This window comes from Bombyx mandarina, chromosome 15 (assembly GCF_030267445.1).
Source record: "Bombyx mandarina strain Sakado chromosome 15, ASM3026744v2".
In the NCBI taxonomy this organism is placed as follows: domain Eukaryota; kingdom Metazoa; phylum Arthropoda; class Insecta; order Lepidoptera; family Bombycidae; genus Bombyx; species Bombyx mandarina.
The window spans coordinates 11,389,488-11,413,790 of record NC_143221.1 but is presented as its reverse complement, the minus strand read 5'-3'; the positions used below and the strand labels follow the sequence as shown (position 1 = coordinate 11,413,790).

General features: G+C 37.2%; 1 protein-coding gene across 1 annotated transcript in view; it reads left to right on the top strand.

Moving 5' to 3' along the window:
- Sulf1 (Extracellular sulfatase Sulf1) overlaps positions 1 to 24,303 on the top strand; it is a 99,665-nt gene that overhangs the window by 36,586 nt on the left and 38,776 nt on the right. Inside the window, exons 2-3 of the mRNA XM_089733152.1 lie at positions 8,935 to 9,746; positions 12,471 to 12,610. Of these exons, the coding sequence (XP_089589278.1) occupies positions 9,079 to 9,746; positions 12,471 to 12,610 (808 nt within the window). The 5' untranslated portion in view covers positions 8,935 to 9,078. The remainder of the gene's footprint in view (positions 1 to 8,934; positions 9,747 to 12,470; positions 12,611 to 24,303) is intronic.

The window sequence follows — 24,303 nt, the reverse complement described above, 5'->3', positions numbered from 1 at the left end:
GTTGGTTGGTGGTGGTGGTGGTGGTTGTGGTTGGTGGTGCATTCATGTTGCAATGCCTTCACAATGTGACTTTCGCGACTAACCTTGAGAAATGAGGTCGAATATTTCATAGCGGCTGTCCTACTCTTTGAGGATGACCGCCCACGCCATGTCGGCGTTGGCGGCCGCTCGCTATGCGAGATTCCTCCTCCGGCCGGTGTTGGCCTCCAGGTTGCCGGTCAGGACTAAGCTCGGCATTTATAAGACGTATGTCCGTTCCCGTATCACGTACGCAGCTGCGGCCTGGTATCACCTCATCCCGCAGGGTATGCGAGATAGGTTACAGGTCCAGCAAAATCTGGCTCTTCGCACGATAGTAGGAGCAGGGCGTTACGTCAGAAATGCCGTAATCGCCCGGGATCTGGATGTGAAGTCGCTCGAGAAGTTCATCCGGAGGCTAGCTCGTAATCTTTACGAGCGGGCTGACGGTGGACCCCGCGAGCATCTCCACAATATAGCTCCCTTGCACGCCAGACCACCTGATGGTCGGGCGCTACCAAGGGAGCTACTGGAACCCCCTTCTATGGTAAGATAGTCGGCTTAACCGGAGTGATATGGGAGTGCTCATAATGAGTGCCCCCATGGGACTGAGCTGTCCCCACTCGTCACTTCCCCCCACATCGTTGGGGTGCCCCCTATGGGGACCCATTTCCCACCCCGTTGGGTGGACCACTCCCCCGTCTGGGGAGTGTTGTAACACGGCCCCTCCCCGTGACGGTCTTCCCCTTCTGGGGAGCCCGGAGCGGGTGAGCGCCTTACTAGTGCCGCGGCTCCCCCTCTGGTTTGTAGAGATGGGGCCGGTGGCGGGCCCCTTGTATTCGCTGACTGTTGTCCCTGTGCTGTATATAGTAGTGTAGTCTAGTTTAGTTAGCTGTAGTTAGTTTTAATTAATTTATAAGGAAAAAATAATAATTGAATAGGACACAGAGGACAGCAGCCGGCGCCGGGGTGATACCGCCGCGGGCATCGAGCCGTCACCAGACAGCCCATCGTATTATGTATATGTATATATCATTTTGTCGATGTAGTGCAGCCGTGCACACTGCGAACAGCGTACCTCCCCCTACTACTCCCAGCATCATCTTCACCCCTGCCCTGAGTGGCAGGGAGCGTCTGCCCGGGCAATGGGGTTTGCCCCAAGGCCCGTTCCGTGCCCCCGTCAGGGGGTACGACGACCCCTCTTGCTTTGGCTGTCCTACTCAAATCGAAACTCCTGAATGCTCCTCAGCAGAAATGGGCATGATGGTAGACTTACCTGTGGGGGCTTACAATACGGCCTAACACCGGTTAAACGAATTTTTCTATTGTAAGCTAGAGACACTAAATTTTAGAATCACACAATAATTAGGCGCATTCTTACAATTTCTTACAAACAACGACTTCATTAAGAAATAGTAGTAATGCGTTTCGGTTTGAAGGGTAGGGCAGCCGTTGTAACTATAATTGAGACCTTAGAACTTATATCTCAAGGTGGGTGGCGCATTTACATTATAGATGTCTATGGGCTCCAGTAACCACTTAACACCAGGTGAAATATGAAATCGTCCATCCATCTAAGCAATAAATAAATAAAAACAATTATAAAATTGGTTCGTATTAGTTTCCGTCAAACGTACTTTTTCGCTTTTCGTACTGATGTTTTTCATGTTTAAGCTTTTCCTCCTTTCTTCTTTGCTTCTTGATGCGTTTCTTCGAGGATTCCTAATTATTCCTTGACCAGCTCTATTTTTTTTAAATAATATTTATAACGGTCCGCGTTATTTTCGATCTTCTGTAGTACTTCCCTCAAAATCTTAGAGCCCATAGCTGAGCTTGAAAAAGCAGTCTCCGACTGCCCTTTCCAGACTATCACATGCTCTCGTCCATTTACACAACTCAGTGAAATAATGCTTACATTATCAACATGAGCAATTCGATTGTATTTGTTGACTATCTGTTGCTGTTTTCATTTAAATCTCTCAGAGTTCTGTTATAGAACATCCTACTACACTATTTAAGGTAAGTTAAGCTATTGTCTGGGTGTTTTCTTCTTTTTTAAGTAAGGAAATTGGCTTCTTGTGATTGTTTTCAGTATCGAATATAGAAAAATCTCCATTTGTTAAATACATATTCTTTTACATGAAAAATGAAATGGAATGGAATGAGATTATGTTGGATAATAAAATTTAGAATGAAAATTCATATGAGATGGGTTGAAGTAAAGTCTTAAAATGTTGCTGAATTACTTAGACTACAGTGGCATTTTGGGAAGAACCTGAGAAGCCACTTCTAGCGGCTTTGCTTCAATTTCCTGCATTTGTGCAGTTTCATGCTTGCTAAACATTTAATAAACCATGGTTATTACTCGTTTAGCCATGAATTGATGAAACCATGCATTGATGAAATGATTGAAACATTCAATTAACAAAGTAGAACAATTTTCTTTCGTCGTGTTCCCGCAAAAAGGTCCTCTGGATGTTTTAAGAGATGAATGTCCGAAATTTCCTGCCATTCTGACTAGGCGCCATATTTATTTAGAAGTAGTATAATATATATTTATTCATTTCTTGTAGTTATTATTGATTTATGATCTTTTATTTGTCTTTAATTTTCATGCATTGTACCTTTATTAGGTACTAGCGACCCGCCCTCGCTTCGCTTCGGAAACATTAAAAAACACATGAAAAAAAAAAAAAAAAAAAAAAGTAGCCTATGTTCATCAGGGACAATGTCGGCTTCTAATGGAAAAAGAATTTTTCAAATCGGTCCAGTAGTTTCGGAGCCTATTCGAAACAAACAAACAAACAAATCTTTCCTCTTTATAATATTAGTATAGACAATGCATGCATTATATTAAAAGATTTAAAAATAAATATGATTTCTTGAGATATTATTACTTACTTATTACTTACATTTTGTCTTATTACATACTATTTGTAGAAATGAAAACATCATATCTAAAAATTTATCATTGGTTCGGCGTGAATAATTAAAAAAAGAAGTACCTAATCGGAACTGAAAATGAAATAAAAATTGATTGTTTTTGTGGATTCATTAAACGGATTTACATAAAGCGGCATCCGATCCCAGCAGAACTTTAGCAATTGGTGATTAACTTAAAATTTATTAGGGTTCATTAACATTGTTTCCAAATGAAGTATTTTGTTCAGCGTAAACTTTGCACGACCTCAGATTTGATTAATGAATTTTACAGAATGTTTGATCTTTTAAACGCGGGAAAGACGTAATTTCCTGTTTGTTTAATTTTATCTCTGTTTTGAATATATCGTTAGGTTGAATATATCTAATAATACGAACACACAAATGATTTAAGACGTCTAAAGTATAACTAATTATAGAAGAAACGGCGAGAACGCATCCAAGTGAACATGGGCAACCTGGGCCCAATCTGCAAAATTAAGTACATTTATCAAATCACATATCGTCTTCTCGCATTAAAACTGTATAATCTCAAAACTTAAAAATTTTACAGGAGAGTGCTTTAAAGGCCAAATTATAATTTGCGTAATCACTGGTGGTAGGACCTCTTGTGAGTCCGCACGGGAAGGTACCACCACCCCGCCTATTTCCGCCGTGAAGCAGTAATGCGTTTCGGTTCGAAGGGTGGGGTAGCCGTTGTAACTATACTGAGACCTTAGAACTTATATCTCGAGGTGGGTGGCGCATTTACGTTGTAGATGTCTATGGGCTCCAGTAACCACTTAACACCAGGTGGGCTGTGAGCTCGTCCATCCACCTAAGCAATAAAAAAAAAAAAAAAAAACTGATAGAATGGTTTTGTAAATGTTAAATTTCTAAAAATGTGTGTTTTGTGACCTCCAAGTCTTTTCTTCTTCTTCTCAATCGTGTCACTCTTGACAGAGTGGTCGTGATCGTCATGTGGTGTCTTGTCATCCAAGTCTTTTATATTCACATAAAAGTCAATGCGTTTATATTTTTCCTCTAGATTGCGAAACTACTGGATGGATTCCGATGAAAATTTCAGGAAAACTTCAGAATCGCCTAGCGGGTGTGAATTTGCGTAACAATCGGATCAAAATCGTCGCCGTTGATTACTTCCCCGATTCACACAGGAATCAGTCTCGTCGACCAGGGCGTTGACCTGGACACGTCCTTACGGGTTCACCGATCCACTAACACAAATACGTATTAGACGCCTGGAGTTACCAGCAGACATAGGGACTTTAGTAAGCTGGGGTCACGATTTCGATCCGGTAGTAAATGCATTCGCGAAGTCGCTGTCTTGAGCTGATCTCGTTCGAAGGTCCTAGGGCAGCTGTTAGCAAATCCCACTCCTTAAGCCGGTGCTCGCCAACCTGTCTTGGTAAAACTGAAAAGGCCTTCATTTCATCAGGAATACTTCCTTCCCAAAAATATAAGTAAAATATAAATATAAAATCTTAAGTTACGGCAAAACGAATTAATCGAATTCCCTGAAAATTTTGTGTTTTTTGAATACATCTAGCATCTGCGGTCTTCCCATAAAAAAAAAAAAAAAACTGTACCGTTTTATAAGACATAGTGTCAAATACATCGAGATGCAATACATTTTTTTCCTTTCTAGTAACACTGAAACACGAGATACCATTAACGCTGGAGTAATAACTGTCCGCTTTAAGATACGCTAACATTTCTCGGAGACATGTCTTTAGGCTCTAACGATAGCAGGAAATGTTTACCTCTCGTTAACAAGTGTAGTTGAAACATCAAAGGTATACATAGCGACGTAATGATTAGCGTCTATTTTCAATCAGGTTTGTTCCAACTTTGTTCCAAAAACAAACACTATAAAACCGTTCACTTGTAGGCATTTTTCTTGCGTGTAATCATTCGCGTAAGACGACATTTGCTCCAAAGATTCCAAAAGCGATTTCGGAAATAAATCTGCGGCAGTGCAAATCAAATAAAAAAAATATTTAAGTATTTATTTTTTCTATAATTCAAAGTTGCATTCATTACAGATGGTTGCGAATTTTAAAATCAGCTATAAACACAAGGCTTCCGTATTTTATACCCGTCTCCGGGATTTTGGATTTAAAATTTATTACTTTACCTTTTATAATAAATAAGGAATTGGTCCAGGAACGCAATTGCCCATTATATATATTTTATGAATTGCTTAAATGTGTGGACGGACTCAGCCCACTTGGTGTTAAGTGGTTACCATGGTGGCCCATAGACATCTACGACCAATACCGTCTTTACCATAAGGGCACACGGGGCCCGTGCCCAGGGCCGCCATTCTCAGGGGGCCCCGAAAGACCGACAATTTCTCTCACACGTTTATTCTCAAAACATTTTTGTCGGACACATTACACTTTTTTCACAAATCAGTAATCAGAAGGTATTTACAAGGCATATATATACTATGCCTATAATAGAAGATTTTGCTCAACAGAAATCCCGAAAGAAACCGTTATCGAAATCGTAACCAAAAAACCAGCAGCATTCTAATATCATTAATGACATATTATATTCTATTTGATTACCTATAATAAATGGTCATACTCAGTAAAAAAATGTTATTATAATTCGCTTTTTTTACTTTCCAAAAGGGCCTCAAATTCTTGTGTGCCCTAGGGCCCCATCCTAGTTTAAGACGTCCCTGTCTACGAGGTAAATGCACCACCCACCTTGAGATATTAGTTCTAAGGTCTCAGTATAGTTACAACGGCTGCCCTTCAAACCGAAACGCATTACTGCTTCACCGCAGAAATACGCAGGGTGGTGGTACCTACCCGTGCGGACTCACAAGAGGTCCCACCACCAGTAGGTAATGACACAAATTATTATTTTGCGGGTTTGATTTTCATTACGATGTTATTCCTTCACCGTCGAAGTAAATCGTGAACATTTGTTAATAAGTACGTATTTCATTAGAAGAATTGGTAGGTACCCGCCTGCGGGATTCGAACACCGGTGGATCGCTAGATACGAATGCACCGGACGTCTTATCCTCTAGGCCACGACGACTTAGATGTCTGGGTCTTCGCAGGAATAAGGTCGATTTTTTTTTAATTATTAGGTATTTTGGATATGAAAATTTAATGGAAGATAATTTAAAATAGTTTATTGTCGCGCTAAATATCATTTCGCCAGTGCTTTTCAAGCCTGCGGCTCTCCTTGGAACTAGACGTAGGTTTTAATTTTCCAATTGGCATGTGATATGGACATATAAGTTCGAAATTGAAATTCTTTTGAATTTGAAATTTAATGATCCGTTTCCAATTTAGAGTGGCACGTAATCGAAATAAATTGAACTGAAACTGCCTCAGTTGTAGACGAAATCTCGATCGATTTAATAGTTAGTGTTACACAAATAGAGCCCTGCGTGCTCCCCGCGTGTAAACAAGGAGAAATGTCGAGCGAAAATACGCTTATGGGCACACTTGTTTATTCGATTAAAATTCTAAACGAAAGGTTAATTGAAAGATACGACTTAAGCAAACTATTTTTAAGTTACCAAGTTGAAATGTTTTGGATCACCGACCGATTTTCTATGTCTGAGACCGTATGCTTGTTTAGTTGTATGCTTGAGTTGTTCGTGAGCCCTGAAATAGTGTGGTTAAGTAATAAGCAGCATTAAATATTTTTTAATCAATGAGGTTAAATGATTTGAGTAAATTTTCAGACTTCACCTAGCATCGTTATCTTTTTATTGTCCATAAATTTTGTGAACTTTGTAAAAGTTTAAGAGGATATCATGTCCAAGATTTGGAACAAATAATGTTTTGCGAGCTTAATACCTACGGGTTGATGTAAATAAAACCTTATATTCTGTTGTGTCTTGTCTTAGAGTACCCCGCTGGTACATAGGGCCCTCACAAGTTGTCTCCACTTGACCCAGTCTTGCGCTTGCTCCTTGACATCACTCCAGGTCTTAGGTCGGCAGTCCCCATCTCGCTCTTCACGATGTGTAGCCAAGTATGTACACGGCGACCAGGTTTTCGTCTGCCAAGCGTTGCCACTCAAACGCGATTGATGCTGCGTTGACTCCACTGCGCCGTAGAGTATGGTCCTATCCAACGCCATTTCTGATGGGCAATGTCTTGCGCGATGGATGTTTGGTCACATTTAGTCCAGAGGTATTTATTTGATATAAACTAAATATCTAAACCTTATATTATAAAATAGAAAGACACCTTCTTTGTATTTAATTAGATAGCTTGGTAGTGCAGTATTTAGAAACCCTTTCTGTTGTGCCGAGGGTCATAGGTTTCATATCCACATCGAGCAAACATTCGCGTGGTGATCAGGTTTCTTTGCTCTTTACCTGGGTGTTTATTACCTAAATATATATATCATGTCAAATATGTCATTCTCTGTTTCTCATAGTACAGTTAATCCTAATTTAGCGCTGGATGACCAAGTGTGAATTGTTCCCGGCTACTTATGAATTTTTTGAAGTATATTCTTAGTTTTATATCAATCTTTTTTTAAATAATGAACTCAATTGGCTCAATGTCATTCATCGTCCGTCGACGTCATCGATTGCATCAACGGCCCCTATCAAGGATCAATTACTTTGACACATATAATGCGCTTGGAGCGAAAATTGATTTACTTCCGTACAGAATAACGTTGTCTATACTGTTTATATTATTATTGTTCTTAGAAAATACAAAATTTTGAAAGAACAGAAATCATTTGAGATAGGTATTGTTATTTAAGAAACAGCATTATGACTTTCTTTCAAATTTACTGTTCTAACAATAATTCCAGTTACTGACTACTGTTTCAACATTTAAAATTCTTAGATTTTAAATGAAGCTTACAAGATAACACATGACTTATTTCAAAACGAGATAGTTTAAAAACAAGATTTTTATTTATACGAAATAACATATTACATTATTGTACAAGAACTTTACTCAGTAGATTCTACACTCGGACTTTATAACCTCATAACACAGCTTCGTATAGTTGTCGAAAGTGCTATATCGTTTCGATATGGTAATTTATAAATTACCATCGATCCGCCCGCCACCGGAGCAGAGTCCATCCATACTATTTAGAGCCTGCAAGTAGAGCTCATCCACAGTGCGTTTCCAGAGATCATTTTTGCCACATACCATCCGGCTTTGGAATGGGCTTCGCCTATACGGTGCTCCCCGAGCGCTGTGGTATGTCATTCTTCAAACGAGCCTTGTGAAGAGTACTTAATGGTAGACAGCGGCTTGGTTCTGTCCCTGGCGTTATTGAAGGCCATGAGCGACATTAGGTGGTAGGACCACTTGTGAGTCCGCGCGGATGGGTACCACCGCCCTGCCTATTTCTGCCGTGAAGCAGTAATGCGTTTCGGTTTGAAGAGTGGGGCAGCCGTTGTAACTATACTGAGACCTTAGAACTGTATCTCAAGGTGGGTGGCGCGTCTACGTTATAGATGTCTATGGGCTCCAGTAACCACTTAACACCGGGTTGGCTGTGAGCTCGTCCACTCATCTAAGCAATAAAAGCCACTCACCATCAGATGGGCTGTATGGCTCGTATGCCTACAAGTACAATAAAAAAAAATATAAATCGCTTGACATGTACATAATACTCGTATTGGAATGTTCGTTTGTAAACTTGCCAATTAATTTATAAGCGTAAAATCGTAGTAAGAGTCCACAAATCACTGTATTGGCCACTATTAATCTTTCAACCCTCGTGTTGGGAATTTGGCAGTTTATTTAAAGAGTTGACCCCAGCCAATAAAAGTTCAATCTTGTTAAAAGCAGTACGCGATCGATGCCTTGGCTGGATACTATGAAATTGCTCTAGTATCGGACGGTCAGGGTCTAGCATGGTCTTCTAATTGAATTCAATACATGGAATTAAATTCTTCGTTAATTGAAGCGTTGATCACATTATCACATTTGAATAATAGTTATAATTAGCTTTGTTTTGTTCTAGGTGGAATATCAAAATGGCTTGTATGAAAAAAAGCAGTTGTCGACGAACAAAGCAGAAAATAGTGTCCAAGAAATAATATAAAAAAGAAACTTCACAGAATTTAACTTTAATTATTTAACTGTTTAACGAATATATACATTCACAATGAATTTTAAACTGCTACCATTTCTATTAACCTGGAACCTTATAATGGTAGCAGCTAAACGAGATTCCTTTGAAACTCAAGATTCGACAAGATCTAGAGAGCTGAGGAACAAAGAGAACAATCGTAATCGAACTACTTTCAACGGAACATTAACAGACCTGCCCGACAGAAGAAACTTAAGGCACAGGAATAGCTCCAGATACCGAGGCGATAGACGACGTGCTTGGGAACATGAAATAAGGCGTGATCGACGCAAGGGCTCCGACAGATCCGAAAACGCCGATAACCGAACATTCGAACCGTACAACACTAGAAAAGAAGAAAAAGCACGTAGAACCGACAAAAACTGGAATAAGAGCACCGAGAAATACCCTGCACGTAAACTGTTTAACCAAAGCAAGGCCCAAGACCGGTTCCACCATACACCGGTTAGGGAGAACACGACGCGATCTAGATCCAAGACGCCTTATAAGTGGCAGAGCGGTGGCTACATACCGTACCCACAGCAAAGGGAGAGGAAACCTAACATCATTTTGATTCTCACTGACGATCAGGACGTCGAACTTGGTAGTTTGAATTTCATGCCGCGGACTATGAAGGCGATACGGAGCGCCGGAGCGGAGTTCCGTCACGCTTACACGACCACACCGATGTGCTGTCCGTCAAGGTATGTTTAAGTTTTACAACTAATCCTTAAATCGACGTTTGAAATAGTTTCAACAAAACCGTTTCAATGTTTTTATTATATTAAAGAACAAGCTGCAAAAATTGCCTTTTAAAAAGTAAAGATCAAGGAACTTCTTAAATTAATCATTATCGGATAACTCTGTTCGCATAGAGACCCAAGAAGTTACAATGGTGCAACGGTTGTTCCATAATTCAAACCGGAACGCACTTATTCGAATAAGTATAACAAGCATAACAAATAACATAGCATTGTAATACGCCCTACTAATCTAAGAGCCAACAATAATCAATAAAATATCCGGGACAAATTCTAGGGTCAGCAGACTAAAGCACATAAGTCAAAAAACTCTACTTTACAGGAATTAAAAAAAACTATTTAGAATCTTATACATTAACAAACTTAATCATGTTTATTTGAATTATATAAGTCTATAACACTAACTTATTATTAAAATTAAATATTATAAAGTAAATGTGATTATTTAATAATTAGATGACTTAAGTTATAAGGAACACAATAATAGTATGAGTTAAGTGAAAAAGATCAACAATTAAGATATATATTATAATAATATAAGTCATAAATATAAATAACAACTCAATGTTTAAATAAAATTCTTCTTCTTCATCGAGTTCTAAAATATCTGGATCAGTATTTCGTAAAGTTTTCAACGTGGGAAGACTTATGTAAAATTCATGGAAAATATCTGGTATTAAAGGGAGCAGCGAAATTAAATCTTTTTTTTTCTCGATGGGTATGGGTAATGGCTGTATAGATATTATATCATCAGTTTGAGAACCCCCTATGGATGATCTCCTTTTCATAGCAACTGTCTTTATAAAATTGTCACTTTCATCTAACGGTTTCATTAAACATCCTCTGCAGACAGGTTCACGTTTACCATGCACAGTAAAAAAGTATTTTTATGTCTTCATTCTAAGCTTTTGCTTTTCAGGTTCAATAGCTCGTATTCTTTGCTTAGATTTATCTTGAATTTCCATTAAAGACGCCAAGTATGCAGATCTTTTTGCATATGACCCCATTTGCCAATATTCTGTAAATATGGCATGCCTATCAGTTAATGGTATACGTTCTTTACATTTCATTCTGCAAACAGGTAACTCTTTCAAATTCAAAAGTATAACACACTAGTTGAATGTCAAAATATAAATAACAATGTTATCTCTACCACCGTTTCCAAAAAAAGCCACAGTCCTGAGAAGAACCGGCGAAACAAACTCGGCGGGCTTTTTTTTTTGTTGTTTCTCAAAAAAAGTTTTTTTTTTTCAATGTGCGATCTGATATACATTTTCCTTTTAAAGTTCTGTATGCCTGTCCTAAGTTAAGTTTTATTTTTTTTTCTCTTTTTATAGTACGTATACTCTTTTTTGGAGACACATTAGGATTCATTGAAATTTCATCACAGGTACTTTGAACTTGATGTGGTTGGAAGTCTCGGTAATTCATAACATGGATCTCGTACAGAATCATCACTAGAGAATTCAAGTACAGAATAGTATGTTAAACTACTGACTTGACCTGATGATGTTGACAGTATAGGATCGTCTACTACTAGGTTCTCTGTGTTCAAAATCGACTGTTGATTTACATTTTCTAAAAAAGGACAAGACAATTATCTATTTATAATGATATAATATTGATATAATTACGTAATTTGCAAATCATAATTTTGAAGATATGTGAAAATATACCTTCATTGCTTTCCAGATGAGTGGATAACGCCATTTCAACTAATTTCTTGCCTCTTTGAATATTCATCTTAAATAATTAAAATACTTAAGCACTCACACACAACTAACTAACACAACTAATTATCCAACAAACTGTGCACAATCGACAACATTAGTAAATTAAAACCACTTACCGAAGTATTGTTTACGTTTTAAATATTTTTAAGTAACTACTTTCTCTAAAGAAATGTTACATTTTGATGTTCTTTATAACATAAGTCAGACTTCTTACGTTAATAACTTTGTACTTATGGTGTTCCTTAGAACATAAGTCCAGTTATGTTTTTTAGTTCGTTTGATTATCTTAGTATTTGATAAGGTTGATACAGAACGCCGCTTGAATACACCATGAAATACTTGAGTTTGATTTATGTGCTTTAGTCAGATTGTGTGTTGAGCAAAATGTAAACCAATGATGTAATAAAAAATAAATTGAAAATTTTGACTTATGTGCTTTAGTCTGCCGACCCTAGAATTATACATCAGATAATCGGCTCGGCAAACGATGACTTCACTTGCATACATACTTATATACATTAAAGTATATTAAACATCAAGTTATAGAGCACCATCATCACACTAATATTTGCTCGAATTTTAATCAAATCCACGTTCCTCTAGCAGTCGGGGGCCCTAGCTATTGTCATCATCATTATCATCATCAGCCCACAGTCGTCCACTGCTGGACATAGGCCTCTCCCAATCCACACCATTAAGCCCGGCCTTCGGTTCTTCTCATCCACTTCTTTTCGGCCATCGTTCCTAGCTATTAGGCTAGTTTAATATATTGAGAAAGTGCTGGTACGGGCAGATGATCTAGTGGCAGCAAGTTGGAGCAACCGACGTCATATATCCGCATCTTATGATCAATATTCACAATACGTCTAAGATTGTTTCAATCTATGATTGTTTCTTATCAGTGTCAAGCGAATGGTTTGTTTTTTTGTTTCAGGAGCTCTTTACTGACGGGGGTTTACGTTCACAACCACAATGTTTACACCAACAACGATAATTGCTCCTCGCCTATGTGGCAAGCGACGCACGAGTCCAACACCTTTGCCACATATCTATCTAACGCCGGCTATCGTACAGGTAAGAAGAAAAGCGTAAGACTTCGAATTTAAACTTTTATCTTTCTCTATTAATGCCACTACATTTAATAAATGTATGTTTAAAATTCGAGTATAATTTAATGATATCTTAACGTTACTTTGTGCACGTGTTTTTTAACTAGTTTCTTTTTTATAATCGAGTGGCGCATGGCAACCTGTAATACAGGTTAAATGATATCTCAGACACCAATTATTCACAGTACTCTTAATAAATTACTTTATTATTTAATGTTTAAGATTAATACAGTTATTTGAGAAGGAAAATAGTAATAAATATTATTTTAATTAACTTCACAACCTTGATTTCAAGGGGAGAGATTAATGCAGTAATGTCAGTGGAGCCTTCATCTTATCTCCTAACGTTAACCTTAGTCAAAAGTGTCAATATTTGCCTTGTCTTATCGACTCCAGTCTTTGCACACTAATTTGCAGTAATCAAATTTTGCACACCAAAGTATTCAATTTAATTTCAGTTAAATTCAACCATATTTCGCTTTCATGTTGGCTTTTGAAAGTGTAAGAAGGTATGTTTTACGTACTCCCAGAAGGTCATTTGGACTGGTTTAAGCAGTCATAACAAACTACTAACATATGGCATACGTGTAATAATTTTCAACATGATTCTGCTAGATTGTTATTGCTTATACGACTGTTTTTAGTGTTGATAAATTTTCTTGTGATTTATAATTCTGAATAAACTTTACTGCCTTCCGAGTGGTTAAAAGTATAATATTATAATTAGCTAAAATAAACATAAGATCAATAAAACGATAGTTTTGATTTGAATATTATTTTAGAATATGAATATTCTGTATCTATTCCGTTTGACATTTAAAATTGTCCAGTTAAATCTACACAGTGACATACAATTTAAATAATTAAAATCTAATCATGCTATCTAATCTATGCATCACATCAGATAAACGATACAAACTTAAAATTTAGTTTTGAAAAGACATGTTAGTTAATTAGTTTTGTCAAAACAAATCGGGTTAGCTTTCGATGTTTTGTTAAATTAGTAGAGTAGAGAGTAGAGACATTCCACTGTTAGATTAGATTAGAGAAAGACCAATATATCTTACGTTAATCCTAATATTATTATTAAGATATAAAATTTTAAATTTCAGAAATCATTATGACACACAAATAAATAAAATAAAGAAAACACAGCGGAAAATATGTTCTCTTATTATATATACTTTTTCGTGTTGGCTATTTGCTGTTGTTACGTGTTTATAATGTTTAACGACCACCAGAACTCATTAACAAACTATGATTTACTTGATTGTGTCCATATATTTTTATGTTGCAATTAATCGATAGTGCATATTCATTTTATGTTGATTATCTTAATCTTAACAGTCCTAGCATCTTATTATGAATATTCTATAATATGAATCCGCAACAGGCTCGCTGAAGTTGTTATAAAATTAGTAACACTAGATGTGTGTCAGTAATATAATAACCAAACACCTGAGAATGCACTTTATTGAGCTCTCATTACGAATGCTTTATAATTTTTTTTTATTACCCTAGTAGGCAGACGAGCGTACGGCCCACCTAATGGTGAGTGGTTACCGTCGGCCATGGACTTATGCCAGAGGCATAGCCAAGCCGCTGCCTATAAATATCTATGAAACGCGTTTTTTTTCCTACCTATGCTGATAGCCTTGAGAGGCTATCCCAGCTTCTCCTTGACGTATAGGTGAGTTCACGGTGCTCAAACCGGGAGTGTTGCTAACACTGGCCCTAGCAAGAGCAGTGCTTCGCAGAATCTACTACCGGATCGGAAACGCGACCCACTCAGAAGATCCGGCTAGAAACCCAGTGGGCTAAAACCCGTTAGAGTATAGACGTAGAGTATGAGGGTAGAGAATGTGAGTTTTCCTAAAAACTGATTTTGTGTATAATGGTTGTGATCGGTCATTGATGTCAGCAACGCCAGCGAAGCTGCTGTCTTTTGCTATCTATACAGCCATAAATATTTTTTATACCACGTTTAAAGTAGAATATGTCATAGCGTACAAATGATATCTAGTATGAACGTAACGTTGTCAGGTGTTAAGGATGAATTTTATTACGCTTAAACATAGTCTAACCTGGTGGTCTAATACCGAAAAGAAGACTACGGGATGTTTGGGAAAAAAAATAGATTGAGAGAAGCGTCTTTGTAAATCGTATATCGATAGAAACATTAATCGGGCTTGGGGTCAAATACGAAATACACGAATGTGAACGGTAAGTGTACATAAACAAGCGCTATCTGCCTATAAATAAAGCAAAGTTTATATGTATTAAATTGCTGTAATTTTTTATTTTTTATGGCATAGAATATGAAAATGGATTTTTATTAGTTATCTCAATTTTCACAAAATTTAATACAGTCATTACGTCATCTACGTATAAGTTGAGTGGTTTTTTTATCATCGTACATACCTAACGCGCTGATGTTTATTAAGACAAAAGACAGCTCGTATGAAGACGTATGTAATACCTGAGAGCAGCGAGAGCATTGGACGCTTATCCTCCCGCTATAATGACGCAATAAGGTTAGGAATGCCGTCTCCCTGACTCACACTTTCATAACACCTGACCATTTTACGACAACATCAAAAAGTAAATGAACTGAAAATGAAATTTCAATGAAGCGAACAGAATTAGAAGCTATTGTACATAGCTATACATGTAACTATACTTGAGACCTTAGAACTTATATCTCAAGATGGGTGGCGCATTTACGTTGTGGCTGTCTATGGGCTGCAGTAACCACTTAACACCAGGTGGGCTGTGAGCTCGTCCACCCATCTGAGCAATAAAAAAAACCCTCTTTATTTCGACGTCTAATAATAAGCTATATCCTATCGCCTGCAAATTAAGTCTGATTTCTGAACAAATTTCTCGACTAATTAACTATTTGTAGTAATAAAACTCAATCGAAATTCTGTTTTTAAAACAGTCAGATGTAACAAATGCGTCTTTGAGCGTCGAACGCAACGTATTTAATTTTATGCTGATAATTGCAGTTTCACGATATCTATAAAATAATAAATTTACTTACGAAACGAAACGTACCGCTTTCTTTAACGATAAATTAATGAACGTGATATAGTTAGAGGCATTTTTATGTTCAAATAAAAATGGATGGGATGTGCTCATATGTGATATTTGAAATTCTTTCTCCATGACCGTGATAGAAATAAAAATTGGATACAAAATCGTTACATTGGATAATTATATTATGTATTATATTTTTCAAGTTGTATCCACCTATTTCCGGCCTTAATTTATTTAAGGTGATATTATGATCGAAATTTTAAGCGAAACTTCTTTGGTTAGAAATCCGGGTGGCTTACGCCAAAGGCACTGTTCACATCAGGCGAACAATGGCAAAGAATTTAAAGTTCTGAATTCCTTGCAATCCATAGTTAGACATAAATTCCTTTCGTATTAGATATGCTGATGTTATTCACGTTTACTTGCTCGGTCCATGCAGTTCTTGCTTGCGAGTTGTTGTAAACTAGCCTCAAGCTATGAGACTGGTTGTAACTGGTAAAGTCTATCTATACTGCATTAAATTAAATACAAGCTGAGGGTGAAATATTAGTGCAGGCGCGTTTTCATTGAAACTTTATAAATGTGACTTTGAAAATTTTATTTCTTATTTTACTGCACTGTAAAAGAGAAAGGTAGCTGTGGCGTGCTTAAGACGCGAGAGGATTTTAAGATGCGATTGGTGCACATTTAGAATTGATAATACCTTCTGATACATTCGTTTCACGAGCAAAATTTAAGTATAAGGGCCGCTATTCGTTTTAAGATATAGCTTTTATGTAATGGTTACTTTATCCTATAACCTTACCCTTACCTTACCTCCTTAAACCGGAACACATGATTACGTCGATGTCGAAATAGGCAATAGGGAGGTTATTAGTTGCCAGAAGCGGCGAATCTGTTGAATTATTCATAAACTAAATATTATCATTTAGTTTTTATCGCCTAAACACGTTAGCAATATTTTCACACGAGAACAAAGACATAAAGTAAAATTATGTCAATTTTTCCCGACGCTAAAACACAGCGGTGGCCCGATCCTTGGCCGTAAATCTTTGTCGCTGTTATCACTGGCTAGATTGCTTTTACGGTCGTAAATCAATACGGGGACGTTGCGGTCGACAGATAAACTGCAACATGCAGCGTCTTCTGATTTGTTCTAAATATTCGTGTAATCATAGCGGAGGCGTAGTGCGCACGTGGGTCGCCGGACGCGGGCTATTTGGCCACTCTTCGTCGTTATGTACGAATAAATGTAGATGGAAGTGTCCTTGTCGGTATTTGGGGAGACCGATCGTCCGATCTATTCCATCCGGCTGAGATACAAGCGAGCGATGCAACGCGTCACTTTGGGTCGCGTTTGTTAGTTTTTTACTTTGATCTGTCAAATCGTTGAAAGATGTGCGTTAGTTGCTGTTAGTAAATTTTGTGTAGGATCGAGTTTATTTTAGGGGTAGACCAGAAAATCTTACAGGATTCCCACTACTTCTACTACTATCAGAACTTATTTTCCTACTTATCATTCTCCGAAATTAATTTTTTGTTGGGGCTTATTATTATTCCGCAGTGTATATGTATATTCACTTCTTGCATACTTCTGTGACGAAGCAATTTTGCGATTCCAATTTTAAATCAAGCCAGATCAAACGGACGTATCATCGCTGCGTTTTGATAGACTTCAAGTCATTGCAAAATGTGTCGGGTTCTTTATACTTACATCGGTTCTAAGAAAGTGCACGGCATTTGAATAAGCACTTGTTATAACACAGAGCACGTGTTAGCAATTTATCACCCAGCTATTAAGAGAACATTTGGCTGGTAGATTTATGCTTCAAACGAGGTATAATAAAGTCGCGCTTTTCCCTTCCGGGTTGACTAGTGGGCGAAGGGAACGCCCACAGTGAAACTGACGGACTAACTGTGATAAAACCTAATCACTTATATTGTAGCTTCCGTTTTATAACGAAAGCCGAGACGAGTGGGAGCAAATTGTTATTTGTCGTATTAACATTTCTAATTTGCTGTTTAGCCGGTACTGGCCGGTGCCTAACTGGTTTATACGTTGAGATAAGGGATTGTCGCGATAATTGACTTTTAATTGACAGCTTTTAGCGTTTGTTATCCGATTTAAAATTAAAAGCGTTTTTAATTATGTTATTAAAGTGTGTGTGTGCGTGCGGTAACTCTGTTCTGAACCTGAAATAGGTTGCGTGTGAGTGTGATTTGAGTGTGTAAATAAATATCTGATAATATTTACACTATGCCATAGTTATTTAATTTTATACTTTTTGTACATTCGGGTTTCAAGTATTTTTTTTGTTTTCAAATATTTAGTACGTAGAGTAAGGTTAAAGTAAAGATGCAGGAGTGCTCAGATGATGATATCATTAGGTTACGACGAATATTAATTATATTTTATTTTATTACGGTTATACTTATTTACCAAATATTAGGTTCCAAATAGTAAAAATCATTAATTTAACACGACAAATTCGGAAAGTGTACATAAAAATTAAAAACGGTGAACTCGGTGTTGATGTATCGTGCATATCATTTATATAGATTTATAATCGGCGGTACAGGTGTTCCGTGTGGCGGCAATGTTGTATAAATATTTCCACGAGCGAATGGTGCGTGGGCACAGCGCCTGACTGTCTAGGCTGCCCGCTAAATATGACTCGATCAACAACTTCACAAGACACATCATTGTTGAACAACCGTTTTATTAATCACCTAAATCGGTGGTTCAAGAAACTGTGGTCTTATTTACTTTGGCAATGTTTCATACCATTTTTTTATTCAATAAGAGTATTAAAATTCTGCCGCGCCGCGGTAGATCGAAAAGTTGTAATTCAACGATATTGAGAAGTCTCAAAATTTTCAGTCAAAGTTGACATTATATCTCATGGTAGGTGTAGGTATTTAGGTTGAGATGTCCCGGCTCCAATACGCAAAATGTTGGAAAAAACGGTCACATTTTGTTAAGTAAATATCACTCTGAAGAGCGTTTTAAGATTATCCATCTTACATTACACAGTCAGCAGAAACAGTCTACGAAGCGGTGGTGGTAACTACAAGAACTTTATATATCCATGACGATAAAAAAAGGTTTTTTATATATAAATAAACCATCTATAATATTACCAATTTTAGCAGCGGTAGCTATTTGGTTTTTAATAGAGGTCTCTTAAATCGTTGGTTACTAGCTGTAGTGTCGCCATATATGTAGTATCATAATACGATTGGAACGTAAGACAGCGTTCCACGTAGTAAATAAATGTAATAAAATAGATATGATATAAAATGTGATTCCGCCGCTCTGTCTAGTGTAAGTAGGTCTGTGTTTGTAACTACGGAATGTTCACCTGACTCCTAAAGTCCATGACCTCTTTGCGGTCCACTCTCACTGCTCGGAGTACTTTACATCGTTGTTTCTGAATTCGAACGGGACTTCAACGCGTTAAAAAAAGCACTTTTTTATTTCATTTTCATTTAAGTGGCATCGTTGGTGGTCATACGAACGTTTAGGTACTTGTTTTTTAAAGGAGCATATGTTGACGTATGACGTTTGACTTTGAAATATTTAGCAGTCTGTGGTCGATTGATGACGTATGACTTTCAAATATTTTGCAGTCTGTAGTCGATTGTTTTTCATAATAAAATATGTATAGTGGAATTTAGTTTTTGTGTTACGCTTTATTTGTCATTGAGGTATATATAGTTTATTAGGGAGGAAGCTAGCAGCAATAAATGTCTGCCAATTCATGTGCTTGGCCATTGTTAAGTCTCATACCCTCCTAAGTACACCTTCGACTAATCGGTCAGATATACTAACAGCAATAATTAATTCTGCAGCTATAGTCGGATCACGGTAAACGGGTATTCTAAACTCATAGACGATAACATTAAGGCTCACATGCCACGCGGTCAGAACAGGCAGGACGATCGTTCTACTTATGCGGCTCGCAATACATCCTACCAGTAAGACAGAAACAATTACAGAGTAATTACAGAAACTTATTATATAAGACTATAGTGATCAACAAACGAGACAGATAACAAAGAAAACCGTATAACCAGAACACCTTGAGCCCTTATAACGTGGGAATGCTTGGTATCCGCGCCGCTCTGTCTAGCAGCGTCGATGCAGTTGGTTTACCTTCCAACATCACTATTGAATGTCTCATTTAATTTAGACTAGTATATCGCCACTTTTTTTTAATTTAAGTTTCGGGAAAGAGTACAGCGGTTGACTGGGCTTTAGGCATTCTCTATTAGTTAACCATGGGTGGGTTAGGGAGCACTGTGGTAGGCACATAGTTTTACTGAAAAAAAAAAAAAATTAGCAATATTATTGATACACATGTATAAAGCACGTGTTAGAGAACCGCAAGTGGCTGCCAATTTTTTTAACGTAGTACGTATTATTATAGAATACGTTAAAGAATATTAAGTACGTACCTTTAAGTATACCTTGGATGGGTGGACGAGCTCACAGCCCACCTGGTGCTAAGTGGTTACTGGAGCCCATAGACATCTACCACGTAAATGCGCCACCCACCTTGAGATATAAGTTCTAAGTTCTCAACAGCTGCCCCATCCTTCAAACCGAAACGCTATACTGCTTCACGGCAGAAATAGGCAGGGTGGTGGTACCTACCTGTGCGGACTACAAGCGGTCCTACCACCAGTAAATCTTCTTTGTCTTTGGATGTCTTTCAGTCGGTGATAATGACGTTCAAAGATTCCCTTAGGTCTGATGAGGACACAATAATTTCATATCTTCGCTCTAATCTCCTGACCAGTATCCATTGTTAGTTAGGTTTGCTGGGCATTTAAAATTAACATTATTATTTCTCACCCCCACAAATAATCTCATCATTAACGCCCCCAAACTGGTGTAGGGAGCCCAACACTCATATAAATATTAGCCTATCCATTAAGTACACGTATTTTCTACATGGATACCAAGTTTCAAGTCAATCGGATGCACGGTTCAGTAGTTATAACGGAACATCCGTAAAACCACTGTAGATTTATATAGTAGTATAGATTGTACTTAGTCTGGCCATAAATACAGTTACAATAAAAAAAAAATTAAAAGATGTGGTGTTGTGAGACAACAGGTAGGAACGAAGTTCCTTCGGCTAATGTAGAATCGACACAATTTGCAAAAAAAAATCATGCTCAATTTTATGTAGGTTTTCTTGAGTTTTCTCTTAAACTTTGCTGATTAGTTTTTATTTAAGTATAGGAATGTATTTAGGAAATTCAGTATTTTAGGAAATAATAAATTACGTAAAATAGAAAGAGAATGGATGAGAGAACGAAAAGAAAGAGGGAAAAAGAGAAAGGTATTATACACTACTCGCTTGTGTATGCGACTGTCGCGCCTGCGCACGTCTCATTTAACGGTTTTATTCCACGCACTTTTTTCCACGGATTTTTTCCACGGATTTTTTCTTACGGTTTTACTATCACATTTTTTTCAGTTCGGTCGCGCAGCAAAATCCCTATCCCCTCCAAGCCTGCCATAAGGAACTTCGTTCCAATAAAAAAAAATCTATTGCAAATAACATTTATTACTTTTACAGTGTGTTAGTTTAATACATAAATATAAAACAATTTAAAGTATAAAAAGCTTATTTGAAGTGGTCTCCATTGGTTGCAATACAGTCCTTTAAACGTTGAGGCCAGTTATCAATAGAAGCACGCACTCTTTCCATGGGAAAATTTTTCACTGGCAATCGTACGGATTGTTTTAGGGACTCCAAATTATCATGGCGTTTAGAGCAAGCCGTACTCTCTAAAACTGACCATAAATCATAATCCAGCAGATTAAGATCGGGACTAGACGACGGCCAGTCTTCAGCTCTGATGAAGACCGAAACGTTCGTTTCCAACCAAGACTGCGTAGACCGAGCTTTATGACCTGGCGCCGAGTCATACTGGAAGGATCATTCTCGATTATTGAACATGGTGTTGTTAAGGGGCTTCACTACCTTCTCAAGAATGGTATCTTGATACATTTGTACCGATGTTTTGATACCTTTTTCACAAAAGTATGGCTCAGTCACTGTTTCATAGCTAATACCCCACCAAACCATCACTGAAGTCGGATAGTGCCCACGTTGCACTCTGTCGACTAATTGGGAAGCTTCCTTAGAGCTTTGAGCATAAATACGGTCATTTTGTTTGTTAAAATGTTGCTCAATTGTAAAAAATTTCTCATCCGTAAAGAAAAAAAATTTATGACCTCCCTTTGCGTACTGCTTCAGTAGTTGTTTCGATTTTACCACCCTATTCTCTTTTCAATTATCACTTATGAAATGACCAGTACGTCTCTTATAGGCTGCAAGTCCTAAGTCATCTTTTAAAATTCGCGACATGGTTCTAGGTGTCTTCATCTCCCGAGATAAAATCTTTTGCTTTCGGACAGGATTTCTTCGAATTCTTTCCCTTACTGCTTTGACCACCTTTTTCGTACAAACACTACGTGGACGGTCAGATCTGTTTTTGTCACAAACAGAGGAGGTCTCATTGCACCTATTAATAGCTCGGTACACAAACATTTCACTAATACCAAAAGTATGGAGAGTTTTAAAAATTGCATTTGGCTCCCTACTTTGTGTAATGCAATCACAGCGATTCGGTTCTCTTTATCACCCCACTCCATTTTAATATCGCAAAATATTGTACAATGTATTGGCGCCAAAATGAGAAAACTCAATGAGCAAACATATAAAAATGACAGATTCCAAATTCAAATATAATATTTTGTTTATTTTTAATTGTAACAGTGTTTATGGCCAGACTAAGTATAATTAAATGCCTACAAAAATTGTGTCCTGCGATGGTAGCTGTTGAAAAGGTCCTTCGTTGAGTGGGAGCTAATTCTGGATGTCGATTCATGTTATGCTTACCATAAAAAATATCTTGTCATGGAAAACATGTGAAAAATAAACACCGCCTTAGTCGGAGCGATTCTAATTAATCTTGAATGATTTAACCTTATCAAACATACATACTATATTTTTTTATAAATACATCAATTTAGAAACATAATCTGCAAATCGTTTACGATAGTTGTAGTTATAAATATTTAAATGTATTATGCGACGGCTAATATGTCGTAACGAAGTTAACTATTTCATCATTACGAATTTTTTTATAAACATTTTTTTTTGGACACAAAACCTTCGAAGTGTTTTTAGAGAAGCTGTTAATTTTCGTGTTATTTCGTTAGACTGTTAGTTAACAGTCGTTGAAGGAATGTTTGTCTACTAACTTTCTCGTTTGTCTTTGGAAAGCTGCAGTTGATTAGTTAGAACTCGTTATAACAAATAGGTAAAAAGCATTAAAAGTGTACAATTTCCAAATAGATTCGAAATTGAGTTAATATGCGGTGTTAAGGATCTCTAAATCCCCCTCCAAACAAGTTTTTATTCCCGCCCACCACCGAGCTTCACTTCATCGAGCGATCGCGAACACATATACATCTTTAACGATTACATTATCTACTACAATATTGCACTTCATTATTATTTGTTCTACAGTTTTAATCTTTTAATAAACCTGTAAATACGAGCCAAATCGTTTCATTGAAGAGAACAACAAGACATCCAGCAAGGAACATGCGGAATCATTTGGTATCACCACTATTTTTCCCATAAACACTGTCAAAAGAGCGTAGTTTAGTTTTCGTTTTTTTTTTTAGCTTACTTACGTTTTGACTACTATTAAAAAAATTTATACATAATTTTATCTTACTTTGAAAGACAGATAATGTAACTAGTGAAAAAATATAAAAAATAAATGTTGCATAGATGATTAATATTAAAAATATCACATGTTAAGCCTTTAAAACATTCTCCTGTAAAATTAGTAAGTTTTGAGATTATACAGTTTTAATGCGAGAAGACGAAATATTATAAAACCCTAGTATCGAGTGTGCATTAAAGCAAATATAAAGGGGGTAACGAAGAGCAATAGAACATGAACCAGCTATTTTTTTAATTATTTTCTGCCTGTTTCGCCCGCATCACCTCGACTTGTTGGATTTGGAGGAATGAATATAGGTTGTCTCTTATTTCACATCTGAGTACGGGTCTTCGACCACGTGATGTGAGGTGTAAAGTGTAAAGCATGCTGGTAAAGTTGGGAGCGGCAAAATAGTCAGCAAATAAAAGGAGTGCTCTGTAGCTTACAAAGGTTCATTTAAGCTTGCAGCTGATTTTAAGACGAGATTATCAGCATGTGAAGAATTTTTAATATACTGAGGTTTATTTAGCTTGGTAAGCGGGTATATAGTAGGTATATTTCACACTTTATCTCATTTAATAGGGCTTATTGTAGCGATATTTGTTTAATATATACTATATATAATATATTTGGTTGCATAGATGGATCAATGATCTCATGGCTCATATGGTGTACAGGGGTTAATGAAGTTCACAAGTTTCACAAAGAGAATGCCGCCACCCATCTTGACGCACGAGGCTGTGGTCTCAATTATTTTACATAACGACTGCTCCTCCACGCTTCAAGCTGGTGCGCAAGGTTACTTTGCGGCAGAAATAAGCTGAATAGTAGTACTTTGGTACCGACTAAAAATACGTCCCA